We start from the raw sequence: 14,037 nt of genomic DNA, 5'->3' as shown, positions 1-14,037 counted from the left end.
TAATTTAGCGTACAAAGGCCAACAACTGTGGCTGGAATCTGGATCGGCTTTTTAACATGTTTATTTTTATATACCAAAGTAAAACAAAGCAAAAACCAAAACATACACACATTTTTCTATATTTATTTCATTTCCAGAATTTACATATCTCCATAGTGTGGCTGGTTTTGCTGTAAAATTTTTTGGCATTTCGCACGTCGTTGCTCTTTTCACAGCTATTTCAAGATTTCCCGAAAGCATTTCAACGTAGAATAGATAATCACCATAGAAAAATCTATTGCTTATGATTCCTAAATATATTGTCGCATGCTATTTCATAAATGTTACTTTCGATAAAATCCTTAAAATTCAATGTGTATGTGCGTGTGTGTAATGATTTCACGGCAAATTTCTATATTAACACCCGCACGATTTTCACTAAGAAAAAAAAAAAAAAAAAAAACTCGGATTTTTTGCGTGGAATCAAGTTCCCTGAACTCCTAATATGCTATCCCTTATTTTGGTTCGGAAAGGGGTGGGGCGAAGGGGGTCTCCCTCGTTCGCGGAATCATTGGAAATTTTTTTTTTCGTTGAATGAATTCCTGTGATATCATTAATATGCTACAAAACCCTTTTGGGGGTCCGAAAAACGGGGTGGGGTGAGGTGGAAGCCTCAGAAATTTCACCCCCACCCCATTGATCTTTTCATCCGCACGAAAAAAAGTGGGATGACCGCCCCACCTTTTTTTCCGAACCAAAATAAGGGATTTGCAGCATATTAGGATGTCAGGATACTTGATTCCACGCCAAAAAATCCGGTTTTTTTTTTCCTTAGTGAAGATCGTGCGAGTGAAAAGATCAATGGGGGTGAAGGTGAACTTTCCGAGGCTTCCACCTCACCCCACCCCGATTTTCGGACCCCAAAAAGAGTTTTGTGGCATATTAGGAGGTCACAGGAATTCATTCAACGAAAAAAAAAATTTCCAATGATTCTGGGATGGGGGCGGGGTCCCCCCCCCCCTCGCACTCCCTTTTTCCAAACCAAAATAAAGAATTAGCAGCATATCAGGAGGTCAGGGTACTTGATACCATGCAAAAAATCTGAGTTTTTTTTTTTTTTTAATGAAAATCGTGCAGGTGTAAATACAGAAATTTACCGATTTCACTTAGACATAGCGATACTAATAACCCGGTGTTAGAACTCACTCTATTGGGTGGACCGAAAGTCTTGTCACCCTCTACCGAAGAGTAATAAGAATAACAGAAGAACAATATAATAATCTTTTCTACTCTAGGAAAAATGTCTGAAATTTTGGGGGGAGGGGGCCAGTCGATTAGATTGACCCCAGTATGCAACTGGTACTTTATTTATTGACCCTGAAAGGATGAAAGGCAAAGTCAATGTTGGCAGAATTTGAACTCTGAACATAACGGCAGACGAAATACCGCTAAGCATTTCACCCAGCATGCTAACGTTTCTGCCAGCTCGCCGCCTTAGGAACAATACAATAATATCAAACACATTCAACTGGTTTTAGTATACTCACTTTGATTGACACTGACACTGTTACGCATTGAGAAGGTTTGTATGAGCACCAACAGCTTCGTAAGATATCACACAGGACATGGCACCACATCCTTTTGTGCTATGAAAATGGTGTTCATACAGACCTTCTTGATGTGTGACAGTGTCAGTGTCAATCAAAGTGAATATACTAAAACCAGTATATGTGTTTGATATTATTATATCATTCTTATTACTTTTCAGTAGGGAGTGACAAGACTTTTGGACCATCCTCTACATGAGCTTCAGAATTAGTTTGTTTTTCTTAATTTTAATGAAATTTAAATTTATTTACATGTGGATAAAACACAGAACACAATTGAAAAAATTAAAAGAAAAAAAACCAAAACAATTCACCGCCTTGCATTGAAAAATTGGGAGCACTAGGAAACCTCTCTAATGCCTACTGAGACACGCCAGCACACTTGCAGCATTGCTGCGAGTGATGGTGAGGCTGATGCGCTGGAACAGCCAAGCGCCCTCACAAGCCTCACCAGTTACCTCTGCAATACAAGTTGTCAATGAAGACAGGAATCTCAGTTAGTGGTCCAACCCCACCAAACATCTTGAGCGCTGCAGGATGGAAAATGTAGTTGGCCGACAGATCGTGGTATTTCAGGATTTTGTTCTGCTCGGCCACAGAAGTTGTGGATCTCACCCTGACTGCAGCATCCTGGATGTGAGAAGAAGCAAAGGAGTTGCTAACTGTGACATCCCAGACAAGGCATATGCCTTGTGGCCAGAGGCACAGGGTGAGGCTGTCAGGTCTCTTCCCTTCACATCTGGACAATCCAGATGGTTCCAAGATGGAAGGGATGTTTGCCTGGGCCAAGCTCCTCTTAAGTATCAGGTTCAACTCCGTATGACGCGTGAAGCAACCAGCATTCAGGCGGCAAGAAAGACCATGGAGGCCTGTGGAGTCAAGGAGCCTGCCACAACAACAGATCAAACCCATGCATATGTCAGCTCCTATTCTGAGGGCAATGGGGACACGAAGTTCGTCCAAGCTGAGTAGACCACCAACATTAGCCAGATGGATGTCATCAACCCAGTCAACTGAGTATTTGGCACTAGCAGGCAGTAAGCAGCACCTTGAAAACTGGTCCGACTGGATGAAGAGGGAGTCGAAGGTGGCCTTCGGAATGATGTTATCCCAAGCTCTCTGACTCCGACAGCCCTCCACCTTCTCAGGGACAGACAAGCCCAATTCCCTCCAATGCTGGAGAGCTTCATCTGACTCCCTGTTGGAACTGGTACATGTTGGAGAGGAGAGGATGTTGCTCACCAGGGTGGAGCAGGAGGTGTGGGTGGAGGAAAGGAAACTGGGGAGAGAGAGGGACGAACACTTATGGAGACCAAGACCTCCAAATTGTTTGGGCAATGCAGCCTGATTGCAGAATGTTGGAGAGAGTCTGACATTGACTAAGCATTGGAGTCTCTCAAAGATTAGGTTGTCGAAGCGTTGGAGGCACGAGTGGAATTGGTAACATCAGCTGACTCAGAGTAAATATAGAAGTATGAAAAAAGTGTTAGTTGAGTTCTGAACATAATATGAAATTAAATAAATGACAAGAAAACAGGAATTAAGAAATCACCCTCATTAGCTTACTGTTGTTTCCGCTATAAGACGCAGTGCACTTATAGCTTCCAAAATGAAGTGGGAAAGCATTTACATTCATGGAAAACATCCCTGCCAAAAATATAAAAAAAGGTGATGCACATGCACTTATCTCTGAGTCAACTGTATATAAGCTAATAAAGCTGATTACTTATATATATATATAGTTAATCCAAATAAGAAAGCACAAAAAAACACAACAATGCGAGGACATGGAACAAATATAGTATTATTGGACGCTCAGGAAAGAAGGAGGGTTTAACATTTCGAGCAGAGCTCTTCGTCGGAAACGTAGGAGAAGGAAAGATCCAGAGAAAGGAAGACAGAGGAAAAGAATCGCCAACGGTACACAAGCTAATAAAGCCCAAGTGATACAAGCTGAAAAGACTTTGAGGTCGATCCATCAGCCTGATGAAACAAACGTTTTGAAGTATAATTAGCCAATCACAGATCGTCTCTCAGTAGATATAAAACATACATAAAAATAAAATAAATGTGCCCTTTTAAAGCCTAGCTAGGCTCATGGGCCCGGTTTCAATGGCGTATGTGTTCCCCAGGTGGATGGGATGCCAGTCCATCGCAGCGTTACTCATTTTTACCAGCTGAGTGGACTGGAGCAATGTGAAATGAAGTGTTTTGCTCAAGAACACAACATGTCGCCGGTCCAGGAATCGAAACCACAATCTTATGATCATGATGCTGACACCCTAACCACTAAGCCACGTGCCTCCACACATACATACACACACACACATATTTTATTCCACAGGAGTAGAAATATAGGAAAAATAGAAGTTGAAAATGCACTGCGTATAGTTAAAATATTTTATTATTAAAGATTTAACCGGTTTCACAGTTTACATTGATTTTGAAAAACTTGAAATAGAGAGATATAGCGTATGTCGCAGCTGTCTTGCTTCTGACTAGTATTTGAAGCTTGCTCTATTTTTATAGGGGGTTCATGGTTCAAATTAGTATATGTTTTAAATAGGATTTCATTGGTAGAAGATAGTCACTTAACTGGTCTTAGAAATTTTTTGTAGGTCCCCACTACGACCATGTGTTAATATCAAGTGATAATGTTTGGCGATGTAAATTATGGCTGACACGGTTGACTGAACATGTCCAAACAATCAATGCTCTGAGTGGTTTCTGTCAAGTGTTTCTAGAGAATGAACATATGGTTAAGTTTAGAACCTTTTGCATGTTTCCTACTATGTCTGTGTGTGTCACTTGACAGTATATTTTGCACCTAATTTTGTGAAATGCATAGCCGTATTTCCTCTGCCGTTATGTTCTGAGTTAAAATTCCGCCGAGGTCGACTTTGCCTTTCATCCTTTCGGAGTCGATTAAGTAAGTACCAGTTACGCACTGGGGTCGATATAATCGACTTAATCCGTTTGTCCTCTCTGTGTTTAGCCCCTTGTGGGTAGTAAAGAAATAGTATATTTTGCACCTAAAAAGAAGGCTGACATAGTTGAGTGAACATGTTTAGTTACAATCAAGACACTCCAAATTTAATCTGTCTGGTGGGAGAATGTAGCTAAAGTTTAGGTAGTTAGCTGTGTAGGTTCTTCATGTTAAGTGAGAGAATGAGTTTTGTGTATGAATAGTTATTTGTGTATGTACTCTGATAAAGTTTGTTAAGTCTTGGTTTGTACTTTTGTATGAAAGTATTTTCTTTGTTTATCCATGCTTCATTTGTGGCATCCGCTGAACATAGATGGAGTGGAATTTGGGGAACTTATTTTTTGCACACATGTCTAGGTGTCGACTCAGTGGAATCTGTTTGTACTGAGGTCTTGTATTTGTTGTTGATGAATAGTCAGTCTATTTCTTAGAGTCTATTTCTTTGTTTGATCTATGTAATCTTCATTATATCTTTTACATTTGTTAGCACATATTGAATTCCTTGAAGAACATGTAAAGTGTTTTTTTATGGTAAAAAAATCTATTTGAATTTATATGTTGTCGTCAAAAAGGTTGATGCAAGTCCCACAATTGGAGCAGTCACACTTTTTGACTGTTGGTGTAGGAATTATGGAAGGTAATTTAGTACCAGTGAGGAATTTTTTGAAGGACTTTGATTGTCTTTTACTTTTGGTTAATTTGTGTATTTCAAATGCTTGTTTCATTCTTGGATCTTGTTTTAGTAGTGGGATGTTGTAGTGGATAATATTGTAAACCTTTGTGTTTCTTGGGTTGTGTGCTGTAATAAAGGGTAGATTATTGGAGGTATCTGGAGATACCTCCAATAATCATAGTTTTGGGATATTTATTGCTTTGGCACTTTCTATTCTGTTGTCTATTAGCATTAATGAATATTGTCTTTTAAGTAGTACTTGTTTTAGTTCCTGGAGTCGTTTATTGTGATTTTCAGGGTTTGAAACAATTGTGCAGATTCTTCTTGCTAGATGAAAGGGGATATTATTCTTTGTGTGTTTGGGATGGTATGAGGAGAACAGTAAGTATTGTTTAGAATCTGTTTGTTTGTAGTGAATATCCGTTTCAATGATTTTATCTCTTTTGATGATTAGTTTATCCAGGAATGGCAGTTGAGTTTTACTGCATTCCATAGTAAAGGATTAGGTAGTCATCAAAGTAACATTTCCAGTTTTCTAGTTGATATTTGTGGAAGTTCAAGCTTTAATTTAGATTGTTCATACACACACACACTCACTCACTCACACACGCGTGCGCACGCACACATACACAGTATGCTGGGAAGGCTGAGTGCTGCAACAGGTTATATCATCTGTTTTGGTATGGCTTCTGTAGTTGGATGTCCTTCTTGATGCCAACTACTTTACCAAGTGTACTGGGCACTTTTCATGCAGCACCAGTGTTTCTTATGTGGTAGTAACACCAACAGGTCACCAAGTAAAGACAAAAGCACCTCAGCTGGGAAAAAGGAGTACTATTGAGTGGAAGTGGCTTTGTGCCAATTGAGAGATTACACTTTTAGAGGGATCTAGTTAGGTGTCTTTGCAGCAGAGTAAATACATGGATACCCCAGTTGGAAAAGAAAGGAGAATGAGTTAGATAAAGATAGAAAGATGATGGTGAAGATGTCTAGAAAATCAAGGAGTTTGAATCCCTTGTCATCCTCCCCCACAACCATCATCATGACTTTCTCTGCCAAGAGCAAGGCTCTTGAACTTCTTAGGCCTTGGAAAAGTGGTGTAACAATATTCCACGAACTGAGCCTTCATTTCCATTTTTATTGTTTTGTTCCTCAAAGTTCTTTCATTGCCATTTGCAACCCTTTCAGTGACTTATCTCTCTCTAAAGGAACAATGAAAGAACTTTGATGAATAAAAGAAATAAAAAGAAAATATTTGACTGTTTTAACCAAGTTAAACAAATGATTGATTAGTTAGTTGGATAAATATTTTACCACCACCACCACCATCATCATCATCATCATTTAATGTCTGTTGTCCATGGTAGCATGAATTGGGCGGTTTGACCAGAACTAGCAAGATGGGGAGCTGCATCAGGCTGCAGCCGGATTTGGTATGGTCTCTACAGTTGGATGTCTTTCCTAACACTAACCACTTCACAGAGTGGGCTGGGTGCTTTTTCGTGGCACCATACAGGCGCTTCTACCTGGCACTACGCAGGCATTTTTATGTGACATGAGTGCTTTACACCACCAGCAGAATCGGTTTTAACACCAATTGACTAATAATAAATGAGTGGAATTGAACCTGTGCATGTGCCATTGATATTGGTGTAATGACTCGCCCAGGACACAACAAAAATTTATTTCAAGACACAAATTCACTTAAAGAATCTTGCAAACCAAATATAAAAATAAAATAGGATAATCTCCTTACCGCTGATTATCAATAAAAAAAAATTCACTCTCACTTTTGTTTCATTAGGCAGCAGCCTAATGATAATTCATGCTTCAGTTAACAATCCCGTCCAACTCTGTAATATGTCTATGATCCTCAGAGTAGGGTACAACCAAACGTCTGGAACATTATATATTTCTTTTCATTTAACAACACAAGAGATCTCTTCAATAACAAATTGAATTGCAAACCACCTCTAGTCTTTGAATTCATCATCATTATTTAAAGCCTGTGTTCCATGCTGGCATAGGTTGGATGGTTTGACAGAATCTAATGAGCCCAAAGACTGCATCATGCTCCAATGTCTGTTTTGGCATGGTTTTTATGACTGGATGCTCTTCTTTTAATACCAACCACTTTACAACATGGACTAGGTTCTCTTTTTGTGCTACCTGCACTATCGAGGTCACCATGCAATTCACAGAACTACAAATTCTGGAGAGGGTCAGATGGTCAGTAGCATGCTTCTGGATGGGAAGATTGAACTATGGTAAGTGATGGGGTCAGTGCAGGTTCTTGTAGAGGATCTGAATGGTTACTCACATCTAGGAGGAGAAAGGGAAGAGAAAATGAACAGTAGAAGCTGCAAGAAATAGATAATGGTGAAGAGGAAAATCTAATGCAAAGGAGGTGATGAATCACTGTAATGTGGATGGAAAGTACAATGCATGGCACTTCAAAAAAACAAAGTTTTGCTGATGGAGGCCAGTCTTTCAAGAACCTCATAGTGCCAGGGATCTCATTTCCTCTGTGAAGCTCAAGATCCTGAGATCAACCTTAACCACTTCATCCCATGTCTTTCTGGGTCTCCCACTTCCACAAGTTTCAGCCATTTTGAATGACTATGGGCCTCATGGAAGCAATGACCATGACCTTTGAGAAGAAGTCCTATCACACCTGCTTGAGATAGGACCTTTGAGAAGAAGACCTATCACATCAAACAAAATCGCAGTTGTGGCAGATACCGGTGTCACACAAATTGGCGCTCATGCCAGTGGCATGTAAATCCACCCCGGTGTCATGCAGATGTCACCCGTTGCACCTGTTACATAAAAGCACTCATTACATTCTCAGAGTGGTTGGCGTTAGGAAGGGCATCCAGCTGTAGAAAACCATGCCAAATCAGACTGGAGTCTGGTGCAGCCTTCCAACATGCCAACCCAGTCAAATCATCCAACCCATGCCAGCATGGGCAACGGACATTAAATGATGATGAGTACTTTTTTTATACAGCTGTCCACACCAGAACTAGAGCAGAAGTTTCAGGTGTGGAAGCAAGGTCTAGAATCGAAGGGCCTTAGAGTCAATCTAGCAAAAACCAAGGTCTTAATAAGTAGGAAGGCAGACATCACAAATCCTTTCAGGTAGATGGCCCTGCTTGATCTGTAGAAAAGGCATAGGTAGAAACTCCATAAGATGTACCTGGTGTAAGCTATGGGCACATAAGAGGTGCAGCAATATCAGAGGAAGGCTAACTGGGAAGATAGTTTTTGTGGGTGGCAAATGCACAGGGGCAATAAACACTGAAAATGTGCAGAAAACAGCTTCTGTCATATGCCAGAAGGAAAAACTGGAAGTAGTTGATAGCTTCCATTACCTAGGTGACCAAGTCAGTAGTGGGGGTGGATGCTCTGACAGCGTAGCTGCTAGAATAAGAATAGCCTGAGCAAAGTTCAGAGAGCTCCTACCTCTGCTGGCAACAAAGGGCCTCTCGTTCAGAGTGAAAGGCAGACTGTATGACGCATGTGTGCGAACAGTCATGCTACTTGGCAGTTAACCATGGGATGTGACTGCTGAAGACATGCATAGGTTTGAAAGAAATGAAGCCCGTATGCTTTGCTGGATGTGTAATGTCAGTGTGCATACACAACCGAGTGTAAGCACCATGAGAGAAAAATTGGACATAAGAAGCATCAGATATGGTATGCAAGAGATATGACTATGCTGGTATGGTCATGTGTTACGTATGGATGAGGGCAGCTATGTGAAGTGCCACACCCTAACAGTGGAGGGAACCTGTGGAAGAGGTAGACCCAGGAAGACCTGGGATGAGGTGGTGAAGCACGACCTTCGAACATTGGGCCTCACAGAGGCAATGACAGGAGACCGAGACCTTTGGAGATATGCTGCACTTGAGAAGACTCAGCAAGCCAACTGAGATCGTGGCTGTGGCCCATGCCAGTGTTGCATAACCGGCTCATTTAAGAGTATCCTTCAATCATCGGGCAATATGCTGTGCTTGAGAAGACATGTTGAATCAAGTGAAATTGTTGTTGTGGTTGATGCCAGTACTGCCTGACTGGCACCCATGCTGGTGGCATTTAAAAAGTACCATTTGAGCATGGTCAACGCCAGTGATGCCGGACTGGCTCCTGTGCTAGTGGCACATAAAAAGCAACATTCAAGTGTTATCAGTGCCAGTGCCACCTGACTAGTTCCTGTATCGGTGGCACATAAAAAGCACCATTTGAGTATGGTCGATGCCAGTGCTGCCTGACTGGCTCCCCTATCGGTGGCACATAAAAAGCACCACTTGAGCGTGGTCAATGCCAGTGCTGCCTGACAGGCTCCTGTGCCAGTGGTACACAAAAAAACACCCACTACACTCTCAGAGTGGTTGGCATTAGGGAGGGAATCTTGCTGTAGAAACCATGCCAGATCAGATTGGAGCCTAGTGCAGCCTTCTGGCTTGCTAGTCCTCAGTCAAACCATCCAACCCATGCCAGCATGGAAAGCAGACGTTAAATGATGATGGTGATGATGATCTTTATCCATATGCATCATGTGTCCATACCAGTGGAAGCTGGCACAAAGCCAACAGTTTTGAGGGGAGGGATCAAGTTGATTATATGAACCCCTTATTTAGCAATTCTATTCTCCAGTATTTGCAATGATGTTCCATCCAAAACAGACTGAAGGGCACTGAGCCCACAAAACAATTACAGTGACAGCATTGGAATCATTGGTCAGCTGAAATGCTCACTGATAATAGTATTTCAAGCATAAAGTACTGTCACCAAACATTCTCTCATGCATAAAAAGAAAAAAAAAACCCAAACTGCTTCACTTGATGTCAAAATTCACTTAGATATAAAAGAAATAAACTCCAGATTGTTTTATCTCATTTTATTAAAAGAATAAACATATAAATATCTTCAGTAGAAATCGTTATATACATATATAACAAGAAAACTTATTTTTTAAAACACCCACTTGAAATAATTGTGAAAAAAGGTAAATTTAAGAAAAAAAGGATTGAAATCTAAAAAATAATGTTGATAGACTATAAAAGAAAACTAAACAACTTGGTTCTGTTTCACAAGAAAATTAAATAATATTTATCTTCTAATTTTTTTACACTTGAAGTTTGGACGATCTTGGTTTTTTGTAAGCCAAATATCATCGATGACGACACCACCCTGAAAATATAGAAATTTGAAAATAAAAGTTGTTTTACCATTTGATTATATACAATTTATAGTAAATAACTATGGACGAGTAAAGATCAGCTGAAAGAAGGCGGGGCATCTATGCCATAAATTCCAATTTAAGGATTAAGTTTTATATAAGAAATAAATATATGTAACAAGTACTATAGAGATAACTTTGCAATCTGGTTCTGATTGACATTTAAGTCGCTGAATTTTACAAGAAAAGGCATGAATGACATAACTTCCAATTTCCTCTCCACAAGTAGAAGGATTGGGAAAATGATTAATGCAGTGAGTGGAGGGTTACTGGTGGCCACTGAGATGCAAGAAGAGCTAAAACTGTAGGAAAAGATCCTTTAACGCTTTAGCATTCAGTTTATTCTATCAAATGTAATGCTTGTTCATTTATATTGCTTTTGAAGTAATCATGTCTCATAGCTTTGGGATTTCGATGAAGAATAACATTGTAGGGTAGGTGTAAGAGGCTTAATCCGGCTGCTTTCAACATATAACAGGTAAAATATTTAAGTCAAGATGCAGCTGGTTTGAATGTTATGTGGTTAAATACTGTATCCACCATCTTTGGAATGTTGGAAGTGAGAGTGATTGGTTCACGGTTGGCAGGCACATTTTGGTAATGGGAGACACTGTAGCATATTTTCAAAGATTGGAGTCGATCCCTCTAGAGAGAGAAATATGCAGGTGTTTGGACATACACAGGCTAGCTCTGGGGTAAATCACTTGAAGAGCAGTATCCCAATATTTAGCTAACTGTAACTGTTACACATACAGGTTATAAAATATTTATAAACTTATTGTAGCCTGATACAATTGCTACACAGTACTTCATTTATATACATATATCTGATCAACATATTTCAACATGTCTGAGGCTTGTAAATTAAATATTTATAAATTTTTGTGCAACTTGTCCAAATTTATCCAATTCTGGTGAAAGAATTTTGTAAATATCTCATAGTCTGCAGGAGTCACAATTAGCCAAGTATTGAGTTGTTGCTTAATTAATTTAAGAACAACTAAATAATATCATTGATAAACATTTTTTTGCTGTCAAGACCAAGTCCTCTTTGCAGTCATCTACTCACCTGCTAGACATAGTAGCCAAATTTACCTTCAGATTGTATTGTACCATCTTAAAAGGGAAAATCATTACATTAAATAATGTAGTCTAAGCTTGAAAAAAGCAAACAACAACCCAGTCTGAACTGGAAGGCCTTTAATCATAGGGTGGCTCAATTAAGGATGAGCAGGGACCAGCCAACAACAGACCTGTTCTTTTTAAATATGTGGGTTATAGATTAATTCATTATTTAATATTGAAGTAGATCAGCATTCATAAAAGTCATTGAAACAAACGAGACAAAAGCCAATTAGAGAGATTCTACAAAGTCATTCGCTCTGTTTAATAAAACAAGCAAAGCCTCCTCCAACAAACATTTAACGATGGTAATCATATGTATTAATCCCTCAGTCTTATTGCTCATGATTTGAATGTCTTTGTTCTGCCATCTAACTCCCAATAAATAACTATATTAGCTAAAACGTAACATAGCCAGAAAAAAATGTTCAACTTCCTTTTTCTATCATAGACATACTTCCAATGTCCTCTCAGAAGTTAATTCAACATTCTGGGCTGGGCAAAGGTTAGAGATCCTACCTTTGTTAGTACTAGAGGGCCTCTCCCTCAGAATAAAAAGCAGATTGTATGATGCCTGTTTGCGAGAACAGCCATGCTGCATAGCAGTGAAACATAGGCTGTGAGTACTGAGGATATGTGTAAGCTTAGAAGAAATGAAGCCAGTATGCTTTGCTGGATGTGCAATGTCAGTGTGCATGTATGACAGAGTGTGAGCAACTTGAGAGAAAAGTTGGGCATAAGATTTGATGTGCAAGAGAGACGACTGCACTGGTATACTTATGTGATGCGTACGGCAAAGGATAGCTGTGTAAAGAAGTGCGAATCTCTAACAATGGAGGGAATCTGTGGAAGTAGTAGATCCAAGAAGTCATGGGAGGAGGTGATGAAGCATGATCTTTGAACATTGGGCCTCACAGAGCAATGACAAGTGACCGAGACTTTTGGTGATATGCAGTGCTAAAGAATACCTGTCAAGCCAAGTGAAATCATAACCGTAGCCAAAGCCAGTGTCGCGTAACTGGTATGTAAAAAGCACCTGTTACACTCTTGGAGGGGTTGGTGTTAGGAAGGGCATCCAGCCATAGAAACCCTGCCAAATCAGGCTGGAACCTGGTGTAGCCCGATAGCTTACCAGTGTCAGTCAAACAGTCTAACTCATGCCAGCATGGAAAGCAGATGTATGATGATGATGATGATGATGATGATGATGACGACGATTCAAACTGGAGATATTGTTATACTGACCTTATCATCTGAAACCTGCTCTAGATGAATGTGTGTGTTATTGTGGATAGTTGTTAAAGTGTAACCATAATCATCACTTTGAAATGCACTGTAGTCCACTGGCATCTTCATAAATGGATCCTGGCCTTCAACGTTGCCCTGATGAGAGATCAAAATCATCTTTGTTGTCAAAACATAAAAGACACAAACATATCAAGCAACAATTCATCAGTTGTAGAGTAATAGTGTTGGATAGATCATTATTTCGTTTATGAGAAAACACATATTTTACAATCCCTCACTCACATCTGTTGGAGAGACAATCTCATATTTTATCCCTTATTCATCACCCATTCTTACTTGGAGATAAGGGATGCTGTTAGAGATACATGGAGAGGTCTGAATATTGGTACTCTTTTTTTTCATATTCATTCCAGCCTCTATTCAAGCAAGAGAGAGTGTTCCTGATTGCCGTGTTACAAATGTGTCACCATCCTCCTCAATTTGTCAAATACATACATATATCATAATGGAACCTGCAACAGTCTTAAGTATGCAAAAACAACCATGTACACACATGCGCGTGCACACACACACAAATGAAATTAAATATACTCACAGCAGAACCAGTCACTATGTGAACTGTTGCCCTAGGGTTTTTGTAAGGATTCTTTGTGGAACCATTCTTTACCTATGAAAAAAAAAATAGCATCATCATTTTAACATGTCCTATAAAAAAGCCCTTTGGTGATAATGGCACACATGCATATAAGTATGCACACACACCCACACCCACACCACATTGTGATAGAATTGAATCTACAACCCATACATTTCCACAAGAGTTCCACTATATCACTAAAATTAACTTGCTTCTCAAAGATGTGAAAATTATTACAAGAATAACTCAAACTGCAAGAACTATCCCAATTTTCATGTTTCATCAGCACCCTTATTTCAGTTTTTAAGTTCTCTAATAAATACATACCCTTTAGTTCGGACTGAATCTATTAACCTCTGTTTCAGATACAAGTTTCCATGTCTCTCATTACGACACTGGAATCTCAAGCAATGAATTAAGAAATGAGAGTGGGTGAAAGATAAGATCAGTGCAAACTTAAAGTAGTCAGCTAATGATACTAACTATTTAAGCACTGACTTTGCAATTATATCTTTATGCAAAGCATATCCCTGTGTATTT

General features: G+C 39.6%; 1 protein-coding gene and 1 long non-coding RNA gene across 2 annotated transcripts in view; one reads left to right on the top strand and one right to left on the bottom strand.

Moving 5' to 3' along the window:
- The first annotated feature begins 704 nt into the window (after nucleotides 1–704).
- On the top strand, nucleotides 705–9,615 carry LOC118765075. The gene is made up of 3 exons (XR_005000923.1): nucleotides 705–822; nucleotides 2,289–2,295; nucleotides 9,602–9,615. It is a non-coding gene; the product is annotated as an uncharacterized LOC118765075 (long non-coding RNA).
- A 716-nt stretch (nucleotides 9,616–10,331) lies between these two features.
- LOC115216427 (acid phosphatase type 7) overlaps nucleotides 10,332–14,037 on the bottom strand; it is a 32,875-nt gene continuing 29,169 nt past the window's right edge. Inside the window, exons 9-11 of the mRNA XM_029785757.2 lie at nucleotides 13,456–13,527; nucleotides 12,858–12,995; nucleotides 10,332–10,441 (exon numbers count right to left, since the gene is read on the bottom strand). Of these exons, the coding sequence (XP_029641617.1) occupies nucleotides 10,361–10,441; nucleotides 12,858–12,995; nucleotides 13,456–13,527 (291 nt within the window). The 3' untranslated portion in view covers nucleotides 10,332–10,360. The remainder of the gene's footprint in view (nucleotides 10,442–12,857; nucleotides 12,996–13,455; nucleotides 13,528–14,037) is intronic.

The sequence above is a fragment of the Octopus sinensis genome, linkage group LG10 (genome assembly GCF_006345805.1).
Source record: "Octopus sinensis linkage group LG10, ASM634580v1, whole genome shotgun sequence".
Taxonomy (NCBI): Eukaryota; Metazoa; Mollusca; class Cephalopoda; order Octopoda; family Octopodidae; genus Octopus; species Octopus sinensis.
This window is presented reverse-complemented; position numbering and strand designations above follow the sequence as displayed.